Source organism: Thyridium curvatum, assembly GCF_004353045.1.
Source record: "Thyridium curvatum strain D216 chromosome Unknown NODE_64_length_252902_cov_84.359145, whole genome shotgun sequence".
Classification (NCBI taxonomy): domain Eukaryota; kingdom Fungi; phylum Ascomycota; class Sordariomycetes; order Thyridiales; family Thyridiaceae; genus Thyridium; species Thyridium curvatum.
In genome coordinates, this window is record NW_022156819.1 from 82,910 (window position 1) to 104,571 (window position 21,662).

General features: G+C 56.7%; 6 protein-coding genes across 6 annotated transcripts; 4 read left to right on the forward strand and 2 right to left on the reverse strand.

Annotated features, from left to right (window-relative positions):
* Positions 1 to 1,928: 1,928 nt before the first annotated feature.
* E0L32_009123 (uncharacterized protein) lies at positions 1,929 to 2,273 on the forward strand (the record flags this gene model as incomplete). The annotated part of the gene is made up of 3 exons (XM_031144053.1): positions 1,929 to 1,977; positions 2,041 to 2,113; positions 2,180 to 2,273. 3 exons carry the CDS (start codon positions 1,929 to 1,931, stop codon positions 2,271 to 2,273), a joined length of 216 nt encoding a protein of 71 aa, XP_030991361.1.
* Positions 2,274 to 2,902: 629 nt separating this feature from the next.
* E0L32_009124 (uncharacterized protein) lies at positions 2,903 to 3,851 on the forward strand (the record flags this gene model as incomplete). The annotated part of the gene is made up of 3 exons (XM_031144054.1): positions 2,903 to 3,319; positions 3,405 to 3,540; positions 3,649 to 3,851. 3 exons carry the CDS (start codon positions 2,903 to 2,905, stop codon positions 3,849 to 3,851), a joined length of 756 nt encoding a protein of 251 aa, XP_030991362.1.
* Positions 3,852 to 7,290: 3,439 nt separating this feature from the next.
* E0L32_009125 (uncharacterized protein) lies at positions 7,291 to 9,510 on the forward strand (the record flags this gene model as incomplete). The annotated part of the gene is made up of 3 exons (XM_031144056.1): positions 7,291 to 7,571; positions 7,649 to 8,249; positions 8,311 to 9,510. 3 exons carry the CDS (start codon positions 7,291 to 7,293, stop codon positions 9,508 to 9,510), a joined length of 2,082 nt encoding a protein of 693 aa, XP_030991363.1.
* Positions 9,511 to 10,624: 1,114 nt separating this feature from the next.
* E0L32_009126 (uncharacterized protein) lies at positions 10,625 to 11,600 on the reverse strand (the record flags this gene model as incomplete). Its single annotated transcript, XM_031144057.1, has 2 exons — positions 10,625 to 11,431; positions 11,532 to 11,600. 2 exons carry the CDS (start codon positions 11,598 to 11,600, stop codon positions 10,625 to 10,627), a joined length of 876 nt encoding a protein of 291 aa, XP_030991364.1.
* A 611-nt stretch (positions 11,601 to 12,211) lies between these two features.
* E0L32_009127 (uncharacterized protein) lies at positions 12,212 to 15,619 on the reverse strand (the record flags this gene model as incomplete). Its single annotated transcript, XM_031144058.1, has 7 exons — positions 12,212 to 13,007; positions 13,068 to 13,197; positions 13,255 to 13,549; positions 13,606 to 14,454; positions 14,519 to 14,607; positions 14,664 to 14,803; positions 14,859 to 15,619. The coding sequence occupies 7 exons, from the start codon at positions 15,617 to 15,619 to the stop codon at positions 12,212 to 12,214; spliced, it is 3,060 nt and encodes a 1,019-aa protein (XP_030991365.1).
* An 881-nt stretch (positions 15,620 to 16,500) lies between these two features.
* E0L32_009128 (uncharacterized protein) lies at positions 16,501 to 18,762 on the forward strand (the record flags this gene model as incomplete). Its single annotated transcript, XM_031144059.1, has 2 exons — positions 16,501 to 17,065; positions 17,117 to 18,762. The coding sequence occupies 2 exons, from the start codon at positions 16,501 to 16,503 to the stop codon at positions 18,760 to 18,762; spliced, it is 2,211 nt and encodes a 736-aa protein (XP_030991366.1).
* Between the last annotated feature and the right edge of the window lie 2,900 nt (positions 18,763 to 21,662).

Here is a 21,662-nt window from a genome sequence, read left to right on the forward strand (position 1 = left end):
TGACATGGCAAGATTGCAAGAGGGCAGTGCCCTTCGTGATCGCATCCAGGTCGTCTGTCATTACACAACCATACGTCTAGACTTATCGGAACTGTAAAGGTGCACCCATCCCATTCCTGTTCTTGTGAAACTAAAGGAATCATGAGACATGCAGTCGCACACGTGGTGTCTAGTAGTTTTTGCAGTTTGACGGCGGCAAGCTCGGTCGGACTGTGCATTGATCATTATCACGATGCTCTTGGACCCAGGCTCAGAGGAGCCAGTTGTCACATGCAAAACCGAAGTACTTGATAGTGCTGACGCTGGTCTAGGAGCGGCCCGAAGTATTCATCGAAAGAGACCCTCCACCTTCCAAAGCTCTTGCTGGAGCACGTCATCGTCGTAGAATGGCAGCTGATGGCAGACTTGCAACATCCTATCATGTACAACGAATCCCCGGGATGGAGATGATTGCTGACCGCCTGGTGAGGACGCACAATCGAGATCGAGCGATGAGAAGGAATACCGCGGACCTTTGTCTCCGGCTAGCAAACAAGGCGCCCCCTGAAGAGAATATGCCGGGATTGAGCAGCTGCCCGGCTGTGCACACGGTCGAAGGAAGTACGTATCCTTTTGCGCGATCATCTGACTATGGAATACGGTAGTCGCCAATGGGATTGATTGATTCCTGCACTTAGGAAACGGGCACGCACGTACGTTCTCGTGGTTGCTTACAGCAGCTTTGAGCAGAAAGTGGTCGAGCTTTGCTTGATAGCACAGAAGTCGTGTCGTCACTGCACAGGGGGAGGTGTTGCGGGTTGACCAACCGGAGCAAAGGGCGGACCCGCTGTCACTTTACTTGTACAAGTACGTACAGTCCTCTACTTGTACATGCAAACCTGCGCCGAACCGTTGGAACCTTCTTCAATGTGATCGCCACCATTCCGCTTTCGGCTAAAGCGTAGACCCCCTTCCATCGTCATCAGAGTTCTAGATTCACTTGGTTCTCTGCAAAGCGTAGAATCAATGTACATTTAGGTAGGTACCTATGTACATGCATGCTGTGCGTACGAGCAAGTTCCGCTCTACTGCGGCCAGGCGCTCGTGGCGCTGTTTGCGCCCCGTGGTTGCCAGTCGTGCCAGTGAAACCTCTACCACCTGGGAACAGAGTGGTAGTGACAGCCAGGTACCAAATCCTGGACGAGGTGTCGCCACACGTCCGTAACTTGGCTGTCAGGCTGTCTTGCTTGGATGTAGCTCCATGTATCCCCACCATTTACACCGGGTCATACGCCACACTTGATGAACATCCTACGCAATCTTGCGTCAGTCCTCTTGTGGCACTCGCTCTTGCTCCCTCATTTGCTGCCGCGTGGGAGAGAGACACCGTGGACTGTGAAAGAGATAGTGCCTGTATCTTTGATCAATCAGACACGCAAGACACGGCAACCACTGAGGAGTCGCGGCTCGACCTCCCCGGTTTTACGTCATAATGCTGTACTCGCGTCCAGGAAAGCTCCAAGCTCCCCCTTGAGCAAAGCACCTTTGCGGGGTGCAACAGGCAGTTAGCCGCATAATGTACTTCGGAAAGTATGCTTGTGGCTGTGAGGCAGTCATGGGAGGAGGGGTCGGTGAGGTCCCTTCCTTCAAAGGCCAGTTTCCATGACGCAATGCTGTTCTTCACATGATGGAAACAATGGCTCTTGCCGCAATTGCAAGCGTGGATGATTTGCTTGCTTGCGCGTGGAAGGCACCTCCACGCCTAGCACAGCTCCGCCTAGCTCCCAAGGTCGGGATGATTTCTTGTATATAAGACGTCCTCTTCCCACCCTCGCTTCCAGATCTTCTTCCTCTCTTCCATCATCAAACACATCTTCAGATCTCCCATCTTCAAACAATCAAAGCAATCAAACACTCGAAGTTCAACTTCCACACACACATCAATCACCATGGATACCATCAAGCAGGCCGGCAACTACGTCTCTGACAAGGTTCAGGGTATGTCTCCCCCGTCTCGTATTGCTGCCACCTCGATGACAAGGTGCTGACAATGTGCACTAGGCGCCACCAGCCAAGCTTCCAAGGAGGCCAACAAGGAGACCGCCAAGGACTCCAACGCTTCCATCGGCACCCGGTATGTCTTGACTTATCCCGTTTTCAACTTCTGTTTGGTGGGCATTCACTAATCCTTTCTTCGCAGCGCTGAGGCTGGCGTCGATGCTCTGAAGGACAAGTCCCAGCAGCACGGCCACGAGGCTTCCGCCGAGGCCAACAAGCAGGCTGCCACCCACTAAGTGGACTGCGAATTGACGACGGAAATACCCCACCGCGTGTGATGCGTCGGTACGAACGCCTGTATTTGTTTGGAAGGGCGTTTTGGTTTTCTCGTTGCGTCAGAGGAGGACAGGAGTCGGGTGTTTTTCATCATACCCCCTATGGGAGACTGAGTTCATCCTAGCTTAGATGAATTGAAGGTTTTTGGCCTCGAAACAAATGTGCCGCTCGATGTGATATCGCATGTCTCACACTTTTCTGGATTTCTAAAGTAATTTTGGGCTGGGAGATAATCCGAGCAGCTACCTAGCTCATGATCCCTCACATCCCCACATCGCACCTGTGGCTTTCGAAACGCAACATGGGAATGTCAAAAATTGCATGTTGTTGTGAGGCTGTCTTGGGTCAATCAACGGCAGCTTAATTACCTACGCTCGGACCCACCAAACAAGTTGCCATTTTAGGACTTCCCCACAGTGGCTTGACCAGACTACCCCAGCCCGATATTGGCCAGGAAAAGGGGGCTGGCTGCTTATCCTCAAATAAGCAAGGCACTTTCGAGATTGGAATCCGACTCAAACTTGGTTCATCCACTTCTGAGAAACCTGTCATTCCTTACCTCACGCTCCTTTGCGCCAAAGTCTCGAAAATGTCTGCCGCCAACGCCACCATGTCGACACTCCCGCCCGACCTTTTTGACCAGACGACACTCGTCTCGCTGGCATCGACGGTCGCAATCCTCGCGGTCGCGTACGGCGTGTCCCTCAAGGCCCTGTCTCCCACGACGTCGGGCCCGCTGCGCTTCCTGTTCATCTGGCACGCCTTTGACGCGCTGATTCATTTCTTCCTCGAGGGCAGCTTCCTCTACCACTGCTTCTTCTCGTGGATCCCCACCGCCGACGTCACCCTCAAGGACCTCCAGACCGGGAAATACCACATGACGACGCCGCCCTTCCTGGGCCACGCGGACCGCATCTACGGCTCGCAGGCGGGCGGGGACAACCCCTTTGCGCAGCTGTGGATGGTGTACGCCAAGGCGGACAAGCGCTGGGCTGGTGCTGATCTGGTAAGCTCCTCACCGAGCTGAAGTGATGGTCTCGAACAAGCGAAATGGGAATGGGGATATGCTGATTTGTCTGGGGAACATGTAGGGCGTCATCAGCCTGGAGCTCTTGACCGTCTTCATTGTCGGCCCCCTCGCCTGCTGGGTGTGCTACGACATCGCCAAGAAGAACCCGCGCGCCAACATTACGATGATCATCATGGCGACTGCTGAGCTCTACGGTGGTAAGTGCGACCCTTGTCTCGTGCTGGAACACGCCGGCGAGCTCTGCTGTATGAGGAAGAGTGAATGTAGAGAGAGGGCTTTTGGGCTGACCGCGCGTTCGCACACAGGCTTCATGACCTTCTGCCCCGAGTGGCTCGTCGGCAGCGTGAACCTCGACACCAGCAACTTCATGTACATGTGGGTGTACCTGGTCTTCTTCAACATGCTCTGGGTCTTCATCCCCGCCTACGCGATCTACGTCGCCGCCCAGGACATTTCGGCCGCCTTTGCGGCGCGGAATGCCACCGTCAAGGGCAAGAAGAGCAAATAAAAAAACATCCGCCGAATGGGTGTTGTGAGAGTGTGTAATCAGTGGAAGAGAAATCCACATGGTTAAGGTCCATACGGGAGGGAATGGTTGTTCGTGTGTCAAAATGGTTCAATGTTGTTTTTTTACGGCGAAGTAATTTCTCAGGACGCCTGTTTTCCGATACCCTTTCATGAGCAGCGATTGTTGACGGGTTGCAAGACCTCCCTTGCGAGAGGTGAAGTTCTCTTCGTGGCTTAGATGCCTGTGTATTTCCGCTAGCTAATCTCATGTTAATTGCTGTGGTATTCGAAGACACACTCCTTCTGCCTCGACGCCACTCACAGCTTCTTGGCATCTTGGGAGACTTGAGTGACTGCATAGAACCTGAAATACAGCAGGCTCCTTCATAATCACCGCCTGCAAGCGTGGAGTAATCTGGTCTTGCGATTCGTGGGCTCGAGGGTTTGTTATCTTCCACTCGCAACCCTTGAAATCAAAGGATCCATGCCGCCACCGCAGAGACTAGTCTTCGCAGCTTCAGGATGGTGACCAAGGCCGCACTGACTAAACACAGATGGTGACGGGGGGCCAACGGCCTAGGTCCCGATACCGGGCTAGTGGATGGACTTCCGGAGCAGGGCCTCTCTCTGGCCTACCTTTTCCCCCGCACACCGTCTCGGTGGTCATGATTGGGTCTGACTTGATGTGTGCCTTGTTTGGTCTCTGGACTGGTTAGGCAATGCTTGCTAGCCTGCTTCAGCGTGGGGGGGTTGGTTAGCTGAGGTGAGAGGAAACAGAGTGAAATGTACGCAGTCAGGGACCTCGTGATGGGGCCGCCCACCAGGACTGTGATTTGCCCCGTCATCTCGGATGGACGAGCTTCCAGCTCTTAAGTGGATTCGCCTGTGACGCATGCAAGAAAAATCCCCGAAGGAGAATACGTACGTCACCTTTTGGTACCAGATTCTAGATCCTGTCGTTCCTGTCGTGGCCCTCTCCTCGACGGGGTTGCGCTCCGACCCAGTGGTCGGACGACTCTGGTCCAACGTCCGGGGGTCGTGAACGTTTCCGAGAAAACTTGACTGGTGGAGTGCTTCTCGAACAGCACCACGAGATTGATAACGGTCTGCGGCTATGGCGCTACCGATGACTGACGATTTCTGTCTCGGATCCATGGATGTATTTCCACGAACGACATCTACGCTCTCGATCACATAGCTGCACTGATTTTGTCTCTAAGTTTGCTCGCCGATATATCAAAGACAGTAGATGGCAGCCGCTCCCTGAACGATCATGATGTTTCTTGGACAACTAGTGCAATCTATCGTCTTAAAATGTCCTCGTTTCTTCCGGACGGATTTCTTGGCATTCTGAAGTACTGGCGTTGCACGAGGCCTATCGATCTGAGACAAGAGCCTGTCTCATGGATCGGGATGTGAGCATGGATGCGAGCTCTCTGCGAAGCAAGCCTCTACCTTGACTGGCTACTCCTCCCCATACTCCAGCCTCTTTATTCCCTGAGCTTGATCTATTATTACCAGTGATGGCTGTTGTGGCAACGGGCAGGCCACCCGGCAAGATGCCATAGCAAGACAGAGGCCTGTTTGTACTTGTAATCGAATGCCCCGCCTGTACAAGTCGGCTCCATCCCCAAGCGATTTTGCTCTCAATAGGAACTTGAATGCAGATGCCGGAGATATTTCAAAAATAGTCGCCATCAACAAATGATTTACATTGATGGCCAGCGTCGGACCCTCTGCATGGCGGTAGATACGCACATCACACAGTCGAGCGCAGCACCATAGCAACGCAAGAAGTGAAGATAGCCTCACCTCACTGCCCGTCTCGAGGGCCGGCCTGATCGGCCTGTTTGACAGACAGACCAAGTGCTGCAGGGGTGCAGGGCTGGTCTTCCATTCGCCAATGAGAGAGACAGCGAGGCCTCGAGGCCAAGGTCTTAAGGGCAGGGGATGTTACAGGGAGTCCGTCTTAACCTACTGCCCTAAGCCGCGATAGGCATGGCCCCAGATCTTGGGGTTTTGGGGCTTAAAATCGCCCCGAGACATGGCAGGTACGCGGCGCGCGGGCGAGCCGTTGGGCGATGCAGCGGGTACCGGTGCAGAACCCTCTTCAACACTCGTCAGGGCGACACCCCTGCGCGACGGGGTCGCAGCAGGTGTCAAGAGCCCCACCAGCTGCATCTCCTGGGTGCAGGCCTGCGAAACCGAGGCGTGTATCACGTCTGCCTCAAACCCATCGACACATCAATGCCTCGGACCTCTGCCCTGTCAACAATGCCTGACCGGATCAATGCCTTTCCAGCCAGCCAGCCAGCCACCGCTGCTGTGCTCGCGAGGTCATTGCGCTATCGTTTTGTTTCTTTGTGCCTCGCTTGCTTGCTTGCTTGCTTGCGCTACTGCTTTTCTTGTTCGTCGTCGCTGGCTCGGACCGTCGCCTTGAGACTCGGCCCAGGCGATGGGGGAGCTGCACGCGGTGATGTGATGTGATGCCGTCGGGGGCCTTGGGTGAAGCCTTTCCTCGTCTTCTACCGTGACCCAGCCGAATACACGCGGCATGAACTACGGCCTCTCCAGTGAGAATAAGGGCAGGTTTTGTTACGTGAGCCGCAGAATGGTGGCAAAAAGTCCAGATTCACGTATCCGAATGTTCTACAGCCGTGAGCGGGGCTGGACACTGAGTCTCGCAAGCTGTATGAGTGAGCTAGGAAGTAGGTGCATCCTCGTCGTCCTCGTCCCTTCACCATCTCCTAGCTCCCGATATCCACATCACTGAGCGGCCTCCGCTGTCATCTATCACTTTCATGTACGTGGTTTATCGTGCACTAGAAGAACGAGCTTCAGTCGCACCAGTCATCTGGGCCGGATTGATTGTCGTCCGCGCTGGTGACGGGCGTGGCCAGGGAGGATACCCAGAATATCTGTCCCATGGTCCCTTCGTCGGATTTCTTCTGCGACCAGGATCTCCCAGTCTTCCTGTCTCGAACTTCATGCATCTCGTCCCCACCACGGACGGTTCGTAATTGCGACTGGAACGTGCACCCACTGCCGTCCCCGGCCCACAAAGCCGGTCTTGGGTCTGCCTGTCCGCCTTCGTTTCTCACAGCCTGTGCACCTGGGGCATGTACGTATGTCCACGCCCATCCCAAGGGTCCTCCTCTTTTAGTGCAGGTTCAGACACTGTTTCGTCCGGTCCGTGGTTTGACTGGATGGTGTGCCACCCCTGCCGCACCGCTCTCCATCTCCATCGCTCTACTGCCTACCATTACACTCTCTTCTTTCCCTTGCTCCTCTCTGCTGTCCCCTCCCTTTCCCTTCTTTCCTCCCACATCGACAAAAGTATCACCATATTCGACCCGGTTTATAGATGAGTTAAGGACAGGAACGAGGCATCTGGTACGGCTCGTCGCCACCGTCCACCGCATCGACGACGAGAGCCCACGATGTCCTTCTTCGGGATGGATAGCTACCAGATGGACGGCTGGCTGCAGGCCCGGGACCAGCAGTTCCCTCCGAGGCCTCCTCCGGGCGGGTTCCAGGCGGGCAACAACCAGACGACGGCGATGCTCATCAACGAGTTCAGGTTCGCGGCGGCAAAGTCCATCAGGACGTCGACCATCATCCTGGCTGCATTCAACGCCGTGGCGGCCTTCACGACGGCGATGGGGATCCTGTACGACAATTACACCACCAAGCGGAGGAACGATAGGAATTTCAGGTTCAGGTACGCCGGGCCATCCCACGGGTCGCGGCCTCTGATGGAGAGGGAGAGGGAGAGGTTGCATACTAACACCGAGACAGGCGCAATGGCTTCAACTTTGTTCAGTCGGCAGAGGTCTTTCCTCTGGTTCTTTCCATCGGAATTGCAATCCAAGGGACCCTCTTCGCCATGGCGCAAGCCAATGGACTGGAAAGCTTGCTGGCAAGGGGATGCACTCTGGTAGCGCAGGCAATGCTTCCTGGTAAGCTCGAGCATCGCATCACGTTTCTTGAAAACCCTCTAGAAGCTGACTTTGGGACTCCAGCCATATTCATTGTGCCCTACATCCAGCTTGTGTTTGGGCTAGAAATTACCTTTCGAGCTCTGCGGCGCAGGCCCTTTCCTCAACGAAACAAATGGGTCGTCACAATCTGCCTGGTCATCATCCTCATGATGCTGCTGATCAATTTCCTTGTTGCTGATTTCATTCAATCCCCCGATTTTTGCTTCGCTTCTCTGTTCTGGTATGTGTCAAAGTATGCAGCTGGCTGCTTTGCGCTGTTGACGGGCATCTCCGTCATTCTTCTCCTCTCCACTGTCACGCTATCCCTCAGGCTGAGCCGAAGCGACAATATCGAGACTTGCGAGAGGGTCGGCGCGTCCAGAATGGTGTATTACCTTGTCTTGGCCATTCTTTCCAATGTACGTGTGCTGCTTGCCGGCTCTGTGCTTGCGTTATCAAGACTAATTCCGTGTCTGGCAGGTTATTATGATTCCCTTCTTTTTCAACCTTGCTTTCTTGGATCAGAGCGATCCCAACAACCAAGCCCTCTCATTATCGATGGTGGCTGCAGTGGTGGCCAACGTTTCTGGTCTCATGACGGGTGGACTACACCTATTCCTGAGATCCAACACCATCTCGACCATTCGTCCACGACACAAGTCGGGTGACGAATGCCGACAAAAGAAAATGAAATATCAGATCTCGAGACCAGGGCCCGGAGACCCCGGCTATGACGATCTTGTGAGGCGAGACGCTGCTGAGTCGGCCATGCTACGACGCATGTTTGAAGATGCGAGCCTGATCACTCGCGCTGATGATAAGGACTATGAGGCACATCCGGCTGGCCGTCGACACTCTTCTGTATACAGCGTATTGCAGAAGCCGAACCCTCTGAGATCGAACGCCGTGTATTCGCCCGAGACGATCCAATCCCCGGAACCAGCGCAGCTGGCGCGACCTTCAACATCGCACTCTTACAAGCAGGCCTATTCTCTGTTCCCGGGCAGCGGAGCCGAATCTGTCAAGTCCTTCACTCTTCTCCCAGCCACGACCTACAACCCGCAGTCAGGACCCAAGCCCCGTACGGGCTTCGGCACACTGAAGCCTCCACCTTCCCTGAATAATCTAGTCGGCCGCCACCGACGTGACTCGTCCATGGTGTCGTCCGCAACAGTCCAGATCGGGCTTCGCCTTTCGAACGTGGACGACATCCAGCGAGGGCCCCCGCAGGCTGTGGATGCCCACGTGTACTCTATCGAGTGTCCTCCCGGAGAGTGTCCGAACGTGAACGAGGGCGCCGAGGCAGCTAGATCCAGCCCCCTGGCGAGGCCACAGGCTGCGGCCCCGTCGGAGACGGCGTCAGACTCGGATTATGGGGAGCCGTACGACGACGAGTCTCCCTTCCGGGACCCTGTCAAGGACGCGAGGATGAAGACCCTGCCGCCGGTGCCCCGGACACCCGTGGTGGAGAACTTGCCGCAGCAGCCGCAGCAGCAGACACTGGGGGCGGGCGTCTACATCCCACAGCAGAGCCCCACGCGGGCCAAGGTTACGAGCCCAAAGGGTGTCGGATTCGCCACGACGGCGACCAGACCGAGCCCGGGGGCCCGGAGTCCACCGCCCATGAGATCAAACTCCAATGCCAGTCCGGCCGCCAATAACGACGGTGACTGGATATGAGAGGGCGGGATGACCTCAATTTACTGTTCGAGTTTGCGCTCTTCATGGTTGGCATTGCTTGCGGCGTTTTTGTGTGAAGGGACGGGGAAAGGGGGAGGTTTTTCTCATAGACGACACACGGGCGTCGCACCGACTCACACTCTCTCATTTGATCCATTTTATCTGATTGCGGAGACCTGCCAACGCAATGCCGAAAAACCCTGTTCTACTACTACTACTACTACCATACCGGAGGTGTTATTCTTTCTTTCCTTTTTTTTTTACCAACCTTGGGAGAGACGAAATCATCTCGGGGTAGTCTGTCCATATGGCGACGACAACCGTCTCTACTTCTTCTTCTTCCCTCCCCTTCCCCCTTCATTGCATTCGATATCTACCATTGTCTCACCCCACTGGTTGTGTACTTCCCACAGAAAGGATACGCGTATGAGTAGAGCCTTATTTTTCCTGTTCTCTCTCTTTTTTTTCCCTTTCGTGTATTGCATATCTTTTTGACTTTGGGGTCGACAGAGAGAAAGAGAGAGCGAGAGCGAGAGCGAGAGAGAGATCAAGGTCACACACACTCAGCGGAGCAGAGAATTGATACCTTTGCCCTTTTGAGCATGCACTCTGGAGTTTTTCATTCCTTCCTTTTTCTTTTTTTTTTTATCCCCACTGCCTATTATTGTGTATGGAGTTCCCCCGCCCTTTTTGGAGGTTTCCGAGGGCTTTTTTTAGGATGCTGGGTCTTTCTGTGTCGTTTGAAGCTTGGGAGGACAAAATGAACGTAGACAAGAGTGCAAGGGAATCGGGGCTGTCGACACACTTCCACCTGGGTTGGACACTGTCGAATATGAATACGAGAGGGAGGGGGTGGATGGATATATGGACATGCCGTCTTCCACGGCGCTTTCAATAGCTAGGATCTTAGCCAAATATCAACACATGATGTATGACCTTCACATACGATGTACCCTTTGAAAACACACTATCAAAATTGGCCGGCCGTGACATGGCATATGATTCATACAATCATCTATCTGGGGTTTTATCTTGGTAGCGCACACATAACAACTCCTCAACATGCCCAACCTCTCGCACTCTTTTTTTTCTTTCTTCCCTCTCTCTTTCTCTCTCATTTGGCCTTCTTCTCCTGCATGGCAATCTTCTTGTCCTCCCACTTCTCCCAGCCGGCATGGCACAGGTCCTCCTCGACGACCAGGTCCCGCATCCGGAACCACCGCGCCACGGGCAGGTCGAGCGCCCACGACAGGAGCCCGGCCCGCCGCGCCACGGCCGTCGCGGCGAACCAGGCCAGCGCGCAGGCGGTCCCCGCCGCGGCGCCGACGAGCACCTGCTTGGTCGTGTGGTAGCCCAGGTACGTGCGGCTCCAGGCGACGAGGGCGGCCAGCACGAACGCCGCGAGGCTGGCCAGCGCGCGCTCGAGGAAGGACCAGGGCCGGTGCGCGTAGGCCTCCGGGTCGAGGTAGGCGTCCAGCCCGGCCTGCAGCAGGAGCTGCTGCGGCGCGCGGCCCACGATCGATGCTGTCGTCGCAGCCGCCCTCCTACCGCTGCCCGCTGCTGCGCCGTTCCCGTTCCCGTTCGCGACGGCGGCGGCGGCGCTGCGGTGCGCAAAGGGGCGGGGCTTGTGGCGCGCGAGCAGGAAGAGGGCCAGGGCGACGGCCCAGAAGGCGACGAACTGGGCGTGGCTGCTGGGCATGCCGTAGCCCTTGTGCGACAGGGCGGCGCGGTGGGCCGGCCGCTCCTCCTTGATGAGGCGCTTGAGGGCAAAGTTGGCGGCCTCGCAGGCGAGCTGGCCGGCGAACATGAGGGCGACCTCGGCCTCGCGCGAGGACCAGATGAGCGTGGCGTAGACGATGCAGAGGGCCTGCGGCACGAGGGCGAGCCAGGCGCAGAGGTACGAGACCGGGTCGGAGGGGTCCTGTGACAGAGAGAGAGAGCAGAGGGATCAGCAATTGGGTTTCGTGAATGGGGTTTCGGAATGAGGCCAAAAAAAGAAAAAGGAAGTAAAGAAGACGAACATAGTAGACGTGTGTCAAGGACAGCGACGCCAGCGGCGCTGAGTCGTCCATGCTGGGCTTGGGAAACATGGTTGATGTGGCAGGCGAGCCTGGAGGTTTCCGGGCTCTCTAGTGGTAAAAGTGTCTCAAATCCGGCTACAGCGTGGCAGGCCTTTGAGGCCCTTTGATCTATCGAACCTCAAAATGGTAAGTGGGACAATTGAAGTCCTCTTTGTGTGGGAGAATTGCAGGAGAAGAAAAGATCAAAGGGAGAGGGAGGAGACAGAAAGAAGAGAGGACGTCACATGTGCGACGCTGATTCGGCGACGTTTGCCAGCTATTTTGCCCAGGTGGTGCTCCCCCGTTTTGGCGCTACTGCCGCACATGCACGGGCGGGAGCCGAGCCGCGTCTTAGTGGACGTCCGTACCCCAACCCAGCTGCCAACAAGTGCTTAATCATCTGGTAACTTCACGTCACGATTCAACGAGATGTGATGTGGTGCTCCGAATACTCTGATGATTCTGATGACTACTCGAAGCAAAGTCCAGAGACACTTTGAAGGCCCATCTTGGTGATGTTTGCTAGTTCTGATGTTGTCTGTCAGTCATGCATGTTTCGCCATTGAGTACTATCTATCTGCCCATCACCGAGAGGAGGCTCGGCTGGCCCGGGACGACTCTGGGCAAAACACACCACCAGCTCAACCCGGCATGCCGTCCCACTCGCTCATCACGCTCTCGCCATCTCCCACCTCGCCCCACTGAAGGTCGAGCTTGTCCAGCTCGCGCACAAAGAAGTCCTGCTCCTCCCGCAGCGCCGCCCTGACCTCGGCAGCCATCTTGTCCGGGTACCGCCGCACGTTGAACCAGTGCGTCAGGCTCCGGAGCGCCTGCTCCAGGGGGAGCGCCTCCTCCACCTCGGCGTCGACGTCCGAGCCCGCCAGCCACTCGTCTCGCAGCTCGGGCCGGCAGTGCAGGTACACGGCCGTGATGACCCGCATGTTGCCCTGCCGCCACTTGCGCCCGCAGTAGGGCACCTGGTTTTTGAACAGCTTCAGCGTGTACAGCCGCAGCTCCGGCTGCGGCACCTTGAGCATCCGCCGCAGGAAGTTGGACGACTTGTAGTGGACCAGCAGCAGGTTGCGGTGGGCCTTGTTCTTGCAGATCTTCTGCATCACCCGCAGCAGGTTGATGAGGCTGAAGAAGTTGCGGCGCGAAAAGTCCGTGATGGGCTCGTTGGGGAGATCGTTTAGGGGATAGCCGAGCTCGTCAACCTCGGGGCGCGTTGGGCCCGTCTGATCTCCGTTGTTGGGCACAAAGTTATTGGATTGCTGCGCTTGAGGCCGGGGAGGTGACCGGCGCCTCTTTATTGGGGGCGGAGCAGCTTCGTCTTCACTTGCTTCTTCCTCTTCCGGCGGCTCTTCTTGCGGTGCCTGATCCGTGTCCTCTTGGGGTTTCTCGGGAGCGCCAGCTCTGACATTACAGAAGTAGAAGAAGCTTTTCCTCCGAGTTAGTGTTGCGCAACTGGGCAGGATTCGGGGTCTTGTAAGGGCTCACCTGTTCTCGAGACGATCGGTCTTGCTATCGACCAGTTGCTGCACATCCTGATGAGCCCACAGCTTCAAAAGGACTGGAACGTAGTTGCAGTCCAGCAAAAGCTGTGTCAGATACTCAAACTTGAGTACGTCTGCAGCCAGAGTGTCAGCTGTGCGCATTACTAGAACTTCCAGGATGCTACACTTACGTGAGACCTTGAACCACTTCAACAGGAGCAGGAGAATCCCAGAGACCGCTTTCGTGTTGATCTCTCTCGTCCTTGCCGCATCGAGCTCTTCGGCAGATGTCTCACCCTCTGCTCCAGAACCATTGATAGCGTTTGCGGCTTCCATCATGCTATTCAACCGCCCGCCGTTGTTGGGCCCCCCCATCCCGGGATGAGGCTGGAGAGCGCTGCCTTGCGACATGGCGACAGCCACGTTCACGAGCATCACCTTCATTAGGACAATCACGAGTGATTGCAGCTGTGGAAGCGATTCGCCCTTTTCCAAAATCGTTAGCAGGTGACTGTCTCGTGCTCGGATCCACGCGGACTTACATAGAACTTTTCGAGCTCATCAAGCTTCCTCTTGATCCGCTCATCAACCTCATCTGGATGAGGCCCGTAGTCTACTTCCGGCGCGGGCATGCCGGCCTTGCCCTCTTTTGGCTTGACCAGTCCGAGTTCTTCTTTCTCGCTAAGACTGAGTGACGACAGGTCAAGCTCCTCGATGAGATCCTCGTCTACGCTGTCGTCCCAGCCTCTTTCGAACCGAATGAACCTTTCGCGCTCCTCCCAGAGCTGTCGAGTTGCCCGATTCATACGTACTCGCTTGGAGAAGAGCTCGCCTGCTTCAAGGATAGAGGCCGGCACATCGCTGCCTTCCCATTTGCGGCCGACGAGAAGGTCTTGCAGGCCTGCAAGGCCTTTCCCGCCGGCGCCATTGCTAGTAGCATCCAATGGCGGATACATGAATGGAAAGTTCTGGTTCGTTTGATAGTTTTGCTTCTTACCGCCTTTACCACCAACACCCGGCGATGGCGGCGGTGACGGGGCCGGGGTTGCGATGTGCACTGGTTGGTGCAGAATCGAAGCGCCCCCGGCGTGTGCGTTAGGTGGGCCGGGGAGGATGCCGTTAGAACCATTGTTCCGTGAGGAGTTGTTCTGGAGCGGCAGCAGAATCGAGTTGTTCTCCGCCTCTAAGGGTATCACAGGTTGCGGGGGTATATAAGCAGGGTATTTTGAAGTGATCTCCTGGCGGAAGACGTGGTAATCCAACGGGGATGCCATGATGAGATCCTTCTCCTTGTCATCCAGAGTCGATTCACTAGTCGCTCTCTTGACCTCCGCTACGTCTTCAATGCCGCCGAAAACAAGTAACAAGGCTTTCCAGAAGAGCATAAACACCTGGGATTTGTCAGATTTGGGCGCGCGTAGGTTGCAGTAAACATGGGAATCAATCAAATCGTACCTGGCCTTGGGGTATCATCCCTCCTTCGTCCCATCGTAGCCTGGCAGTCGTATCCATCATGAAAGAGAGTATGCTTGGGTTCAAAGAGACTTGAAACGGTCAGCATCTTGGGCATGTAGCATTTTTGGATCATCGAGGGCCATACCAAGCTTCTCCCGGAGGTCCTTCATATCTTGCGGACTGCTGACAGCTTGCTGCACCAGCATGTACATGACGGTCATTAAATTCGTCCATTCATCTTGCGATTCCTGCAGCGGGCTTGTCTGCACAGGTTGCAAGTCGCCCCTAGAGAAGGGTTAGTCAGCCATATGAATAGCAGGGAATGGAGACAAGAACATACCACAAAGGCTCAAACGCATTTCTCAATGCATCCCAGATTGTCGGAACACCTCCGAGGTCCGCAATCATACTGGCCGCCTCCTTCATGGCTTCGAGCTGGGCAGCAGTCGCCACGGATTTGATCTTCTCGTCCCTTCTCGCCCCTGCATAGGCACCGCCAGCTGTAGCTCCCCATCTCCCCAGGACGAGATAGAGCAAGATGGGTATCCACCTCGCCCGCTCCTTTACCTCTGGCGCCCTGATACCCGCCAGCGCATCTGCGACGAACCGACTCCTCTTGGCGGCGTCGGCAGCTTCCCACGCGGTGTCGGCGCCAAAGACCTGCTCCCACTCGTGCTCGAAGCTCTTCTGCACCGAGTTAAGGCGCACCCACTGCCAGAACTGGTAGACGAACCACTCGTCCACCTCCTCCTCGAACGGAGCCTGGTCCTCGTACACAAAGTCGTAGGCGACGGGCTCGGAGCGCGGGAACTCGGCCACGATGCGGCGCAGCTGCGCGAGAGAGAGCGAGTCCGGCGGCTGCTGCGGACCGCCGCCGGGCGACGGCGCGGGCTGCGACGGCGGAGGCGGGACGGCGGGCGGAGGGGGCTGCTGTCCGCGCTGCAGGGCGGGGCGGGATGGGAGACCGGCGGTCGGCCTGCTGGGCTGGTGCTGGTCGGGACCGACGTCTGCGATGGCGGCGGCGGCGCTCGCGTCTTCTGCCGGCCTGCCAGGCGCCGCCGAGGCGTCGGCCGAGGGCCTCGAGGGCCAGAGGGAGTTCATGGTTTCGACAAGGCTTGCTGATGGGCCACGATGGCGGGGGGGTGAAGCTGGGACCCAAGGGCTCAGGCGCCGCCGTCTTTCATCATTGACGGGCTACGCGAGGTGGTCAATTAGCTGAAGCGTCCAGAGTGCCTGTCCCGGCACGATTGATGTCGGGCTGCGCGGAAAGGACTAAGGTCTTCGGCGTTGTCGCAGCAAACCAGATGGTGGAACTGGTGTCGTGTGAAGCTTTGACGCGGCTGGCGCCAAGTGTTGAAGCTCAGGTAGGCAGTTTCCTCCCAAAAGACAAGACCGTGGACCCTTGGAACTTTTTGGGCGGTCAGCTCTGAGACCCCAGGCCTCGTGTTCCGTTGCCGCTGGTATTTGGCCCAATCGGCGCGCTGGATTGTGCGATGACAAGCCTGAAACAACCGCGGTTTGGCTGTGGCAGTGACTGGCGGCACAGATTTCTAGGCGTCAGTGACGGCGAAAGAGTCATTTTACTACGGCGTGCGTTACTAGCGTCTGCTCCACTAGTCGCTCTCTTGTAGCCAAGACTACTGGGAGTACATCATCACGGAACCCCGCCACCACAGATCGCCGCCCATTATCAATCACGAAATGTCGTAGATTCACTTAGAGATAGAAGAAGGAGCAGACTGGTCCACGCAAATATTCTTTGCCGTGTCGAGTCTGTTCTCAAACAAACCTTTTGACTCACCCGTACTGCGAAGTACAAAAGGTTTTGGCGGCTGCGATATCTCTCCCTCTCTTAGCACCCGCTCACTCGCACTTCATCTCAGGCAAATGGCCAGAAACTTCAGGTAGCGCCACGCCACAGCGCGCAGCTGGAAACAGGGAGAAGAACCGACTTTTCATTTTGACAGTCCTGCGCTCAGAGGATGGATGAGTCTGACGATCAGCGCGACACCGAGCTGGGGTCTCTGTCGGCCATCTTCCCAGAGATCCAACTCGACGCGCGGGACCCTCACAGGTTTTCGCTCGAGGTCCCCGTCCACCCGTCCGAGCCCGTCGTCGTCTATTTTCCGGCACCAGCTAGTGGGCCGGTGGATAACCCGGAAGCTGGAGCTCTAGGAGGACAGATAGACTCTCACGGTCTATCCCATCTACCTGCTGTTCGACTCGATATCTCACTTCCCAAGGGGTACCCCGAGGCAGCGCCCCCAGACATCACCATATCGACGTCACCGCCATGGCTTCCAGCCGAGGTGAGCAAGAGGCTGGGAGCCGATGCCACCAGACTATGGGAAGAGATGGGTCGAGACAGCGTCGTCTTCACTTACATCGACCACGTGCAGCAAGAGGCAGAGAATGTCTTTGGGTTGGTGGGCGAGAAGGGGAATCTCGAAGTGGATGCACAGCACAAGATCGCCATCCTGGACTACGACATCAAAGCAACGAGAGCAGCTTTCGAGAAGGAGACATTTGAGTGCGGAGTGTGTTTAGGTACGTACTTTACATCTTTGTCAGTCCACCAAATACTAACCCTGTCGTTAGACCCTAAAAAGGGGTCAGTCTGTCATCGCATGCTAGACTGCGGTCACGTCTTTTGCGTGCAGTGTCTACAAGACTTCTACAACAACGCCATTACGGAAGGTGACCTGGCCTCGGTCCGGTGCCTGGAACCTACCTGTGCAAAGGAGCGGGGAGCGGCTACGGCGGGTAAGAAGCGCCGGAAGCCCAAGACCTTCATCAGCCCCAGCGAGCTGTTACAGATCCCTCTCGATCATGACATGGTCACTCGCTACGTGACGCTCAAGTACAAGACGGAGCTCGAGTCCGACAAGAACACGATCTACTGTCCGCGGTCCTGGTGCAACGGCGCGGCCCGCTCCAAGCGCCACAAGAAGCCCGAGGGCTTCGAGCTAGCGGAGGCATCCGGCGACTCGGACCCGGAAGAGGAGCCGGGACCCGGTGACCAAGGCGGCAGCAGCGACGCAAAGAAGAAGGCGCACAAGGTCCCCGAGACGGCCGACCTGCTAGCCATCTGCGAGGACTGCGGCTTCGCCTTCTGCAGCCGCTGCTTCCAGACCTGGCACGGCGAGTTCTACCGCTGCACCCCGCGGCGCGACAAGGGGGAGCTCACGGCCGAGGAGCAGGCCTCGCTCGAGTACATGCAGCTGCACACGACGCCCTGCCCGACCTGCGCCGCCCCGGCCCAGAAGACGCACGGCTGCAACCACATGATCTGCTACCGCTGCCAGTCGCACTTCTGCTACCTCTGCTCCGCCTGGCTCGACCCGGGCAACCCTTACCAGCACTTCAACCAGGCCCCCGACGGCCGCGTCACCGGCTGCTACATGCGCCTGTGGGAGCTCGAGGGCGGCGACGGCGACGACGTCGGGTACAACTTTGCTGGAGGGCCGGGCCTTGGCCCGGGCCCTCCTCACCCTCCTCCTCCTCCTGCTGCTGCTGCTGCCCAGCTGTATCTAGTCGAACCTCGCGCTGTCGTGGTCGAGATAGAGGAACCCGAGGACGGCGTCGAGGGCGGCCTTGGCGCTATCCACGAGGTCGTCGCAGCAGACGGCGGGAATGGGCGACGCCAAGACGACGGGCAGGCAGGCAGGGCGGAGGTCGCTCGTGAAGGGCCGCTGGTCCTGCGGATAGCCGCAGAACAGCCTCCGCGTCGTGATCAGGCTGTTCCTCCTCCTGCAGCGCCTGCCCCGCCGGGACCAGGGGCAAGGCATCGAGGAGGAGGACAGGTCGCTAACCGGGCGCCACCACATCAGCAGCAGCAGCAGCAGCCGGGAGGTGCAGCAGGACCGCGGCGAGGAGGAGGAAGAGGACCACCAGCCGGCCAGGCTGGTGGTCGCGGTAGAGGAGGAGGCGGTCACCGGCAAAATCAAAACCAGAATCACCAGATTAACCAGCGCCACCACAACGCCAACGGAGCTCGGAACGGGCAGGGAGCAGCTGGCCGAGGAGGAGCAGCGGCGGCAGCAGCTGGCCCAGGCCAAGTCAGGGGGGAGCAGGGCGCTAATATAGCACCAGTAGGTGGTGGCGTGCAGGAGCTCAACGAGGCGCAACAGGCATGGGTCAGGCACTTTGTACAGCTCGCTCTCGATGACAACGAGGATCTCGTCGAATCTGACAGCGACGAGGACGAGGAGCTCATCTTTTGGCCTGAGGGCTTTGGCCAATGACTTGCCAGGGAAAGGGAGGTGATTGCCTCGGGTCAAGCCATCTCGCCCTTCCACGATGGACAGGGTACACTCGACTCCTATCTTTGCTTCTTCCCCATCTTCTCGTTTTCTTTCCGATACCTACATTTGTTTCTCATCCTGCAGCGTGATATCCCGAGTTAGGGCGATGGTATAGCGTACTCCGAGGCATGCAGCAATAGATGGAGGTAGCATTCAAGACATTTGACCCGCCGGGACACATTTACGGCGTTGCGACGCTCCTTGCCCGGCAATGAAAAGGGACTTGTTTCTCTGAGCATGGTATTCATCGAGCGTGGTGCGTAGCAGCGACACTGGTGCCGATTGTGGGTTGGCTCCCCTGCCGTGTGACTAGGTGACATCCTCGTTACCAGCAAGGAGAAGGGGACCAACTGCCTCCCAATCGCATCCGTGTTTTCTCTTCCTCAAATGTGTGCCTTTTTACGTAGCATTGCGTGCCAGAAGAGAAGAGTGGCGGGGCGGAAGATTGTGAGGATCGCAGATTTGGGTTGCCCTTCTCCATATCAGGTGCCTAACTTGTATTTGCTGCCACCGGCTTCAACTGGAGGCCATCCACTGGCAATCCCCCGTCCAACGTAATCTGTCATGATCAAGCCACCTCTTCCCATTTGGGATCCGGCAGAGGCCTAATCGAGCCAGAGGCCTGCCCGGTCGGTCTACCTACCGACTCCGAGCTGCCATCGCGCTGTTGCATTGACAGCCTCCTAGACAGGGCTTTTATTCCCCGAGACTTACCCACAAACCCACCAAGCTCGACGTCGCATCGGATCTTGGAATGGCCCAGGGGAAAAACCAAGGCGCAAGGGCTCGTATCTTGTAGTTCAAGCTCCAGCGCGCGAGGTCGTAGGTCCCTTTAGAGCGGGTGGCTCGGAATGCTAATGTGATCCATCACGAGCAAGGACAGGGAACTCAGGCGACCGTACCGAGACGACTATTGCAAGAGATTTGTCTGCTTCTCTCGAAGGGGGCAATTAATAGCCTGGATAGGTATGGGTGGATGGGGCGATGGGAGGATGGTCTCCATCAGAACACAATCTCTGTATTGTCTGCATGTCCTCCTGCTGCACCTCTGGATCGACGAGAAGGAGAGAAGAGAATCAGTATCTGCGGTCCTGACTTTGGTAGCGAGCTGGCACGATGCCCAAAGAGAAAGGAAATTCGTTCGATCCCCGCTGAGCATGACGTTGTCTCCTTCTGTATGGTCCACCCGGGGCCTGTCTCGAGGAGTCCACACAAGGGCCCTTGGCGTCGCGGCTTTCGGATATTTCAAGGCTGTGAATGTTTCGATCTCGTTTGCTTCCTCCGCCGAGGGGCCCATCACTCAGGGTCGCAGGGGCAGACGGAGACAAAGCCGAGGAAATAACATGGTGATAATGACGGCCACATGCTCTCCGTATGTTGAATTACCCTCCCTGGGATCGAGGTCTAGCTCCTTTGGACCCTAGGTCTTTTGACCACCGAATAAGGATCTTGCTCGCGCTGCCTTATTAGTTAGTTGGCGTGGCACGGGCATCCTGTCCTGCATCGCGCGCGGACAAGCCCTCAATAGGCCCGTGGCCCCTTGCAGCGTTCTTTGTAGCCCTTGAGCGTACCATCGCGGCGTTCCAGGGTCTCACAGACCGCGTACGGAGCGGTCGTAGGGCGGGCGAGCGAGGCACAAACAGTGTGTAGGGACACATCACTCCCATGTCTAGTTAGTAGCCGTTGGCTGGAGTCTAGATCGTCGCTCTTTGACGCCAGCAGACGCCACCTTACCCCGGGCTGCCAGCAATGGCATTGTCAAGGGGAAGAAGCACCATCATAGGAGCTTCTTCCCTTCTTCCCTTGTGCTGCAGAGTTGGGCTAGTCGAAGCGGAAACAGGCAACCTGACCAATCTGTTACAACAAAAGTCAGACAGAAGGCCTGGCCAGAGACATGGCCCTCTTCTCGACCTCTCGACGTTGAGGCGTGCGCCGGAGCACAGCACACATACTTCGCAGTGCAGGCAGCCGCACCTTGTTCGTCTCTCTGTGCCCGGTCTTGAGAGTCGGCCCTTCACAGGCTAAAAGATGCATGCATTAATACCGTCTTATATAGGCCACCCTTGTACCCTCTGCTGTTGTTCATTCGCTCGCCCAGAGTGGGGACCAAAAGAATAAGAGGAGCGGCCCCACAGACCAAGCCCGGAACTGTCATCGCTAGCAGCAAAGCATGCCAACTCGCTGTTGTGGGTACGTTTATTGTCTTGGGCTGCGAAGTGGGCATGCTTCATTTGAGAGGCCGCAGGTTGAGAATGGAAAAAAGGGTCCCGTGTCGACTGTCGAGACTGTCCCGAGTAGGCATGTACGGAGTTCGTAGTCGGGCCCCAAGTGATATGGAAGCGGTAGGGTTGATGAATCATGCTGCTGCTTTGGCGCCTGATTGATCCAGCGGGCGAAGTATGCGGGGTATCTTGAGTTTGACGAGATTAGACCGGCACTGGACTTTGGTGGTATGGGTCAATTTCTTGAGAAGTCGCCCTTCGCGGGATGCACATTGCTCGTGACAGACATTATGCTGCTGGATACCTCGTGGAACACTGCCCCAGATCTTCTAGAAGAGGCGCCCTTTGTTTCGTCTTGGGGACGTTTCCCGGGTCTTGTTGTTCTGGTTATATGAGGTTCGTTGTAACACATAGATTATTTGGGCTCTCCAGGCGGAGGGCTTACCACGGGAAGGAGCTGAAAACAATCGAGGTATCATCCAGATTCGAGTGAGAGGTAGGGCTGCATCCCGGTGTCGTCGTTGGCATAAAGTGGAGGGCACGGGAAGAGACTCGTTGTTTCTTAACTTAGAAAGCGGGTTAATATCGCTGTGGCCCCCAAACTGTAGGCAATCCCTT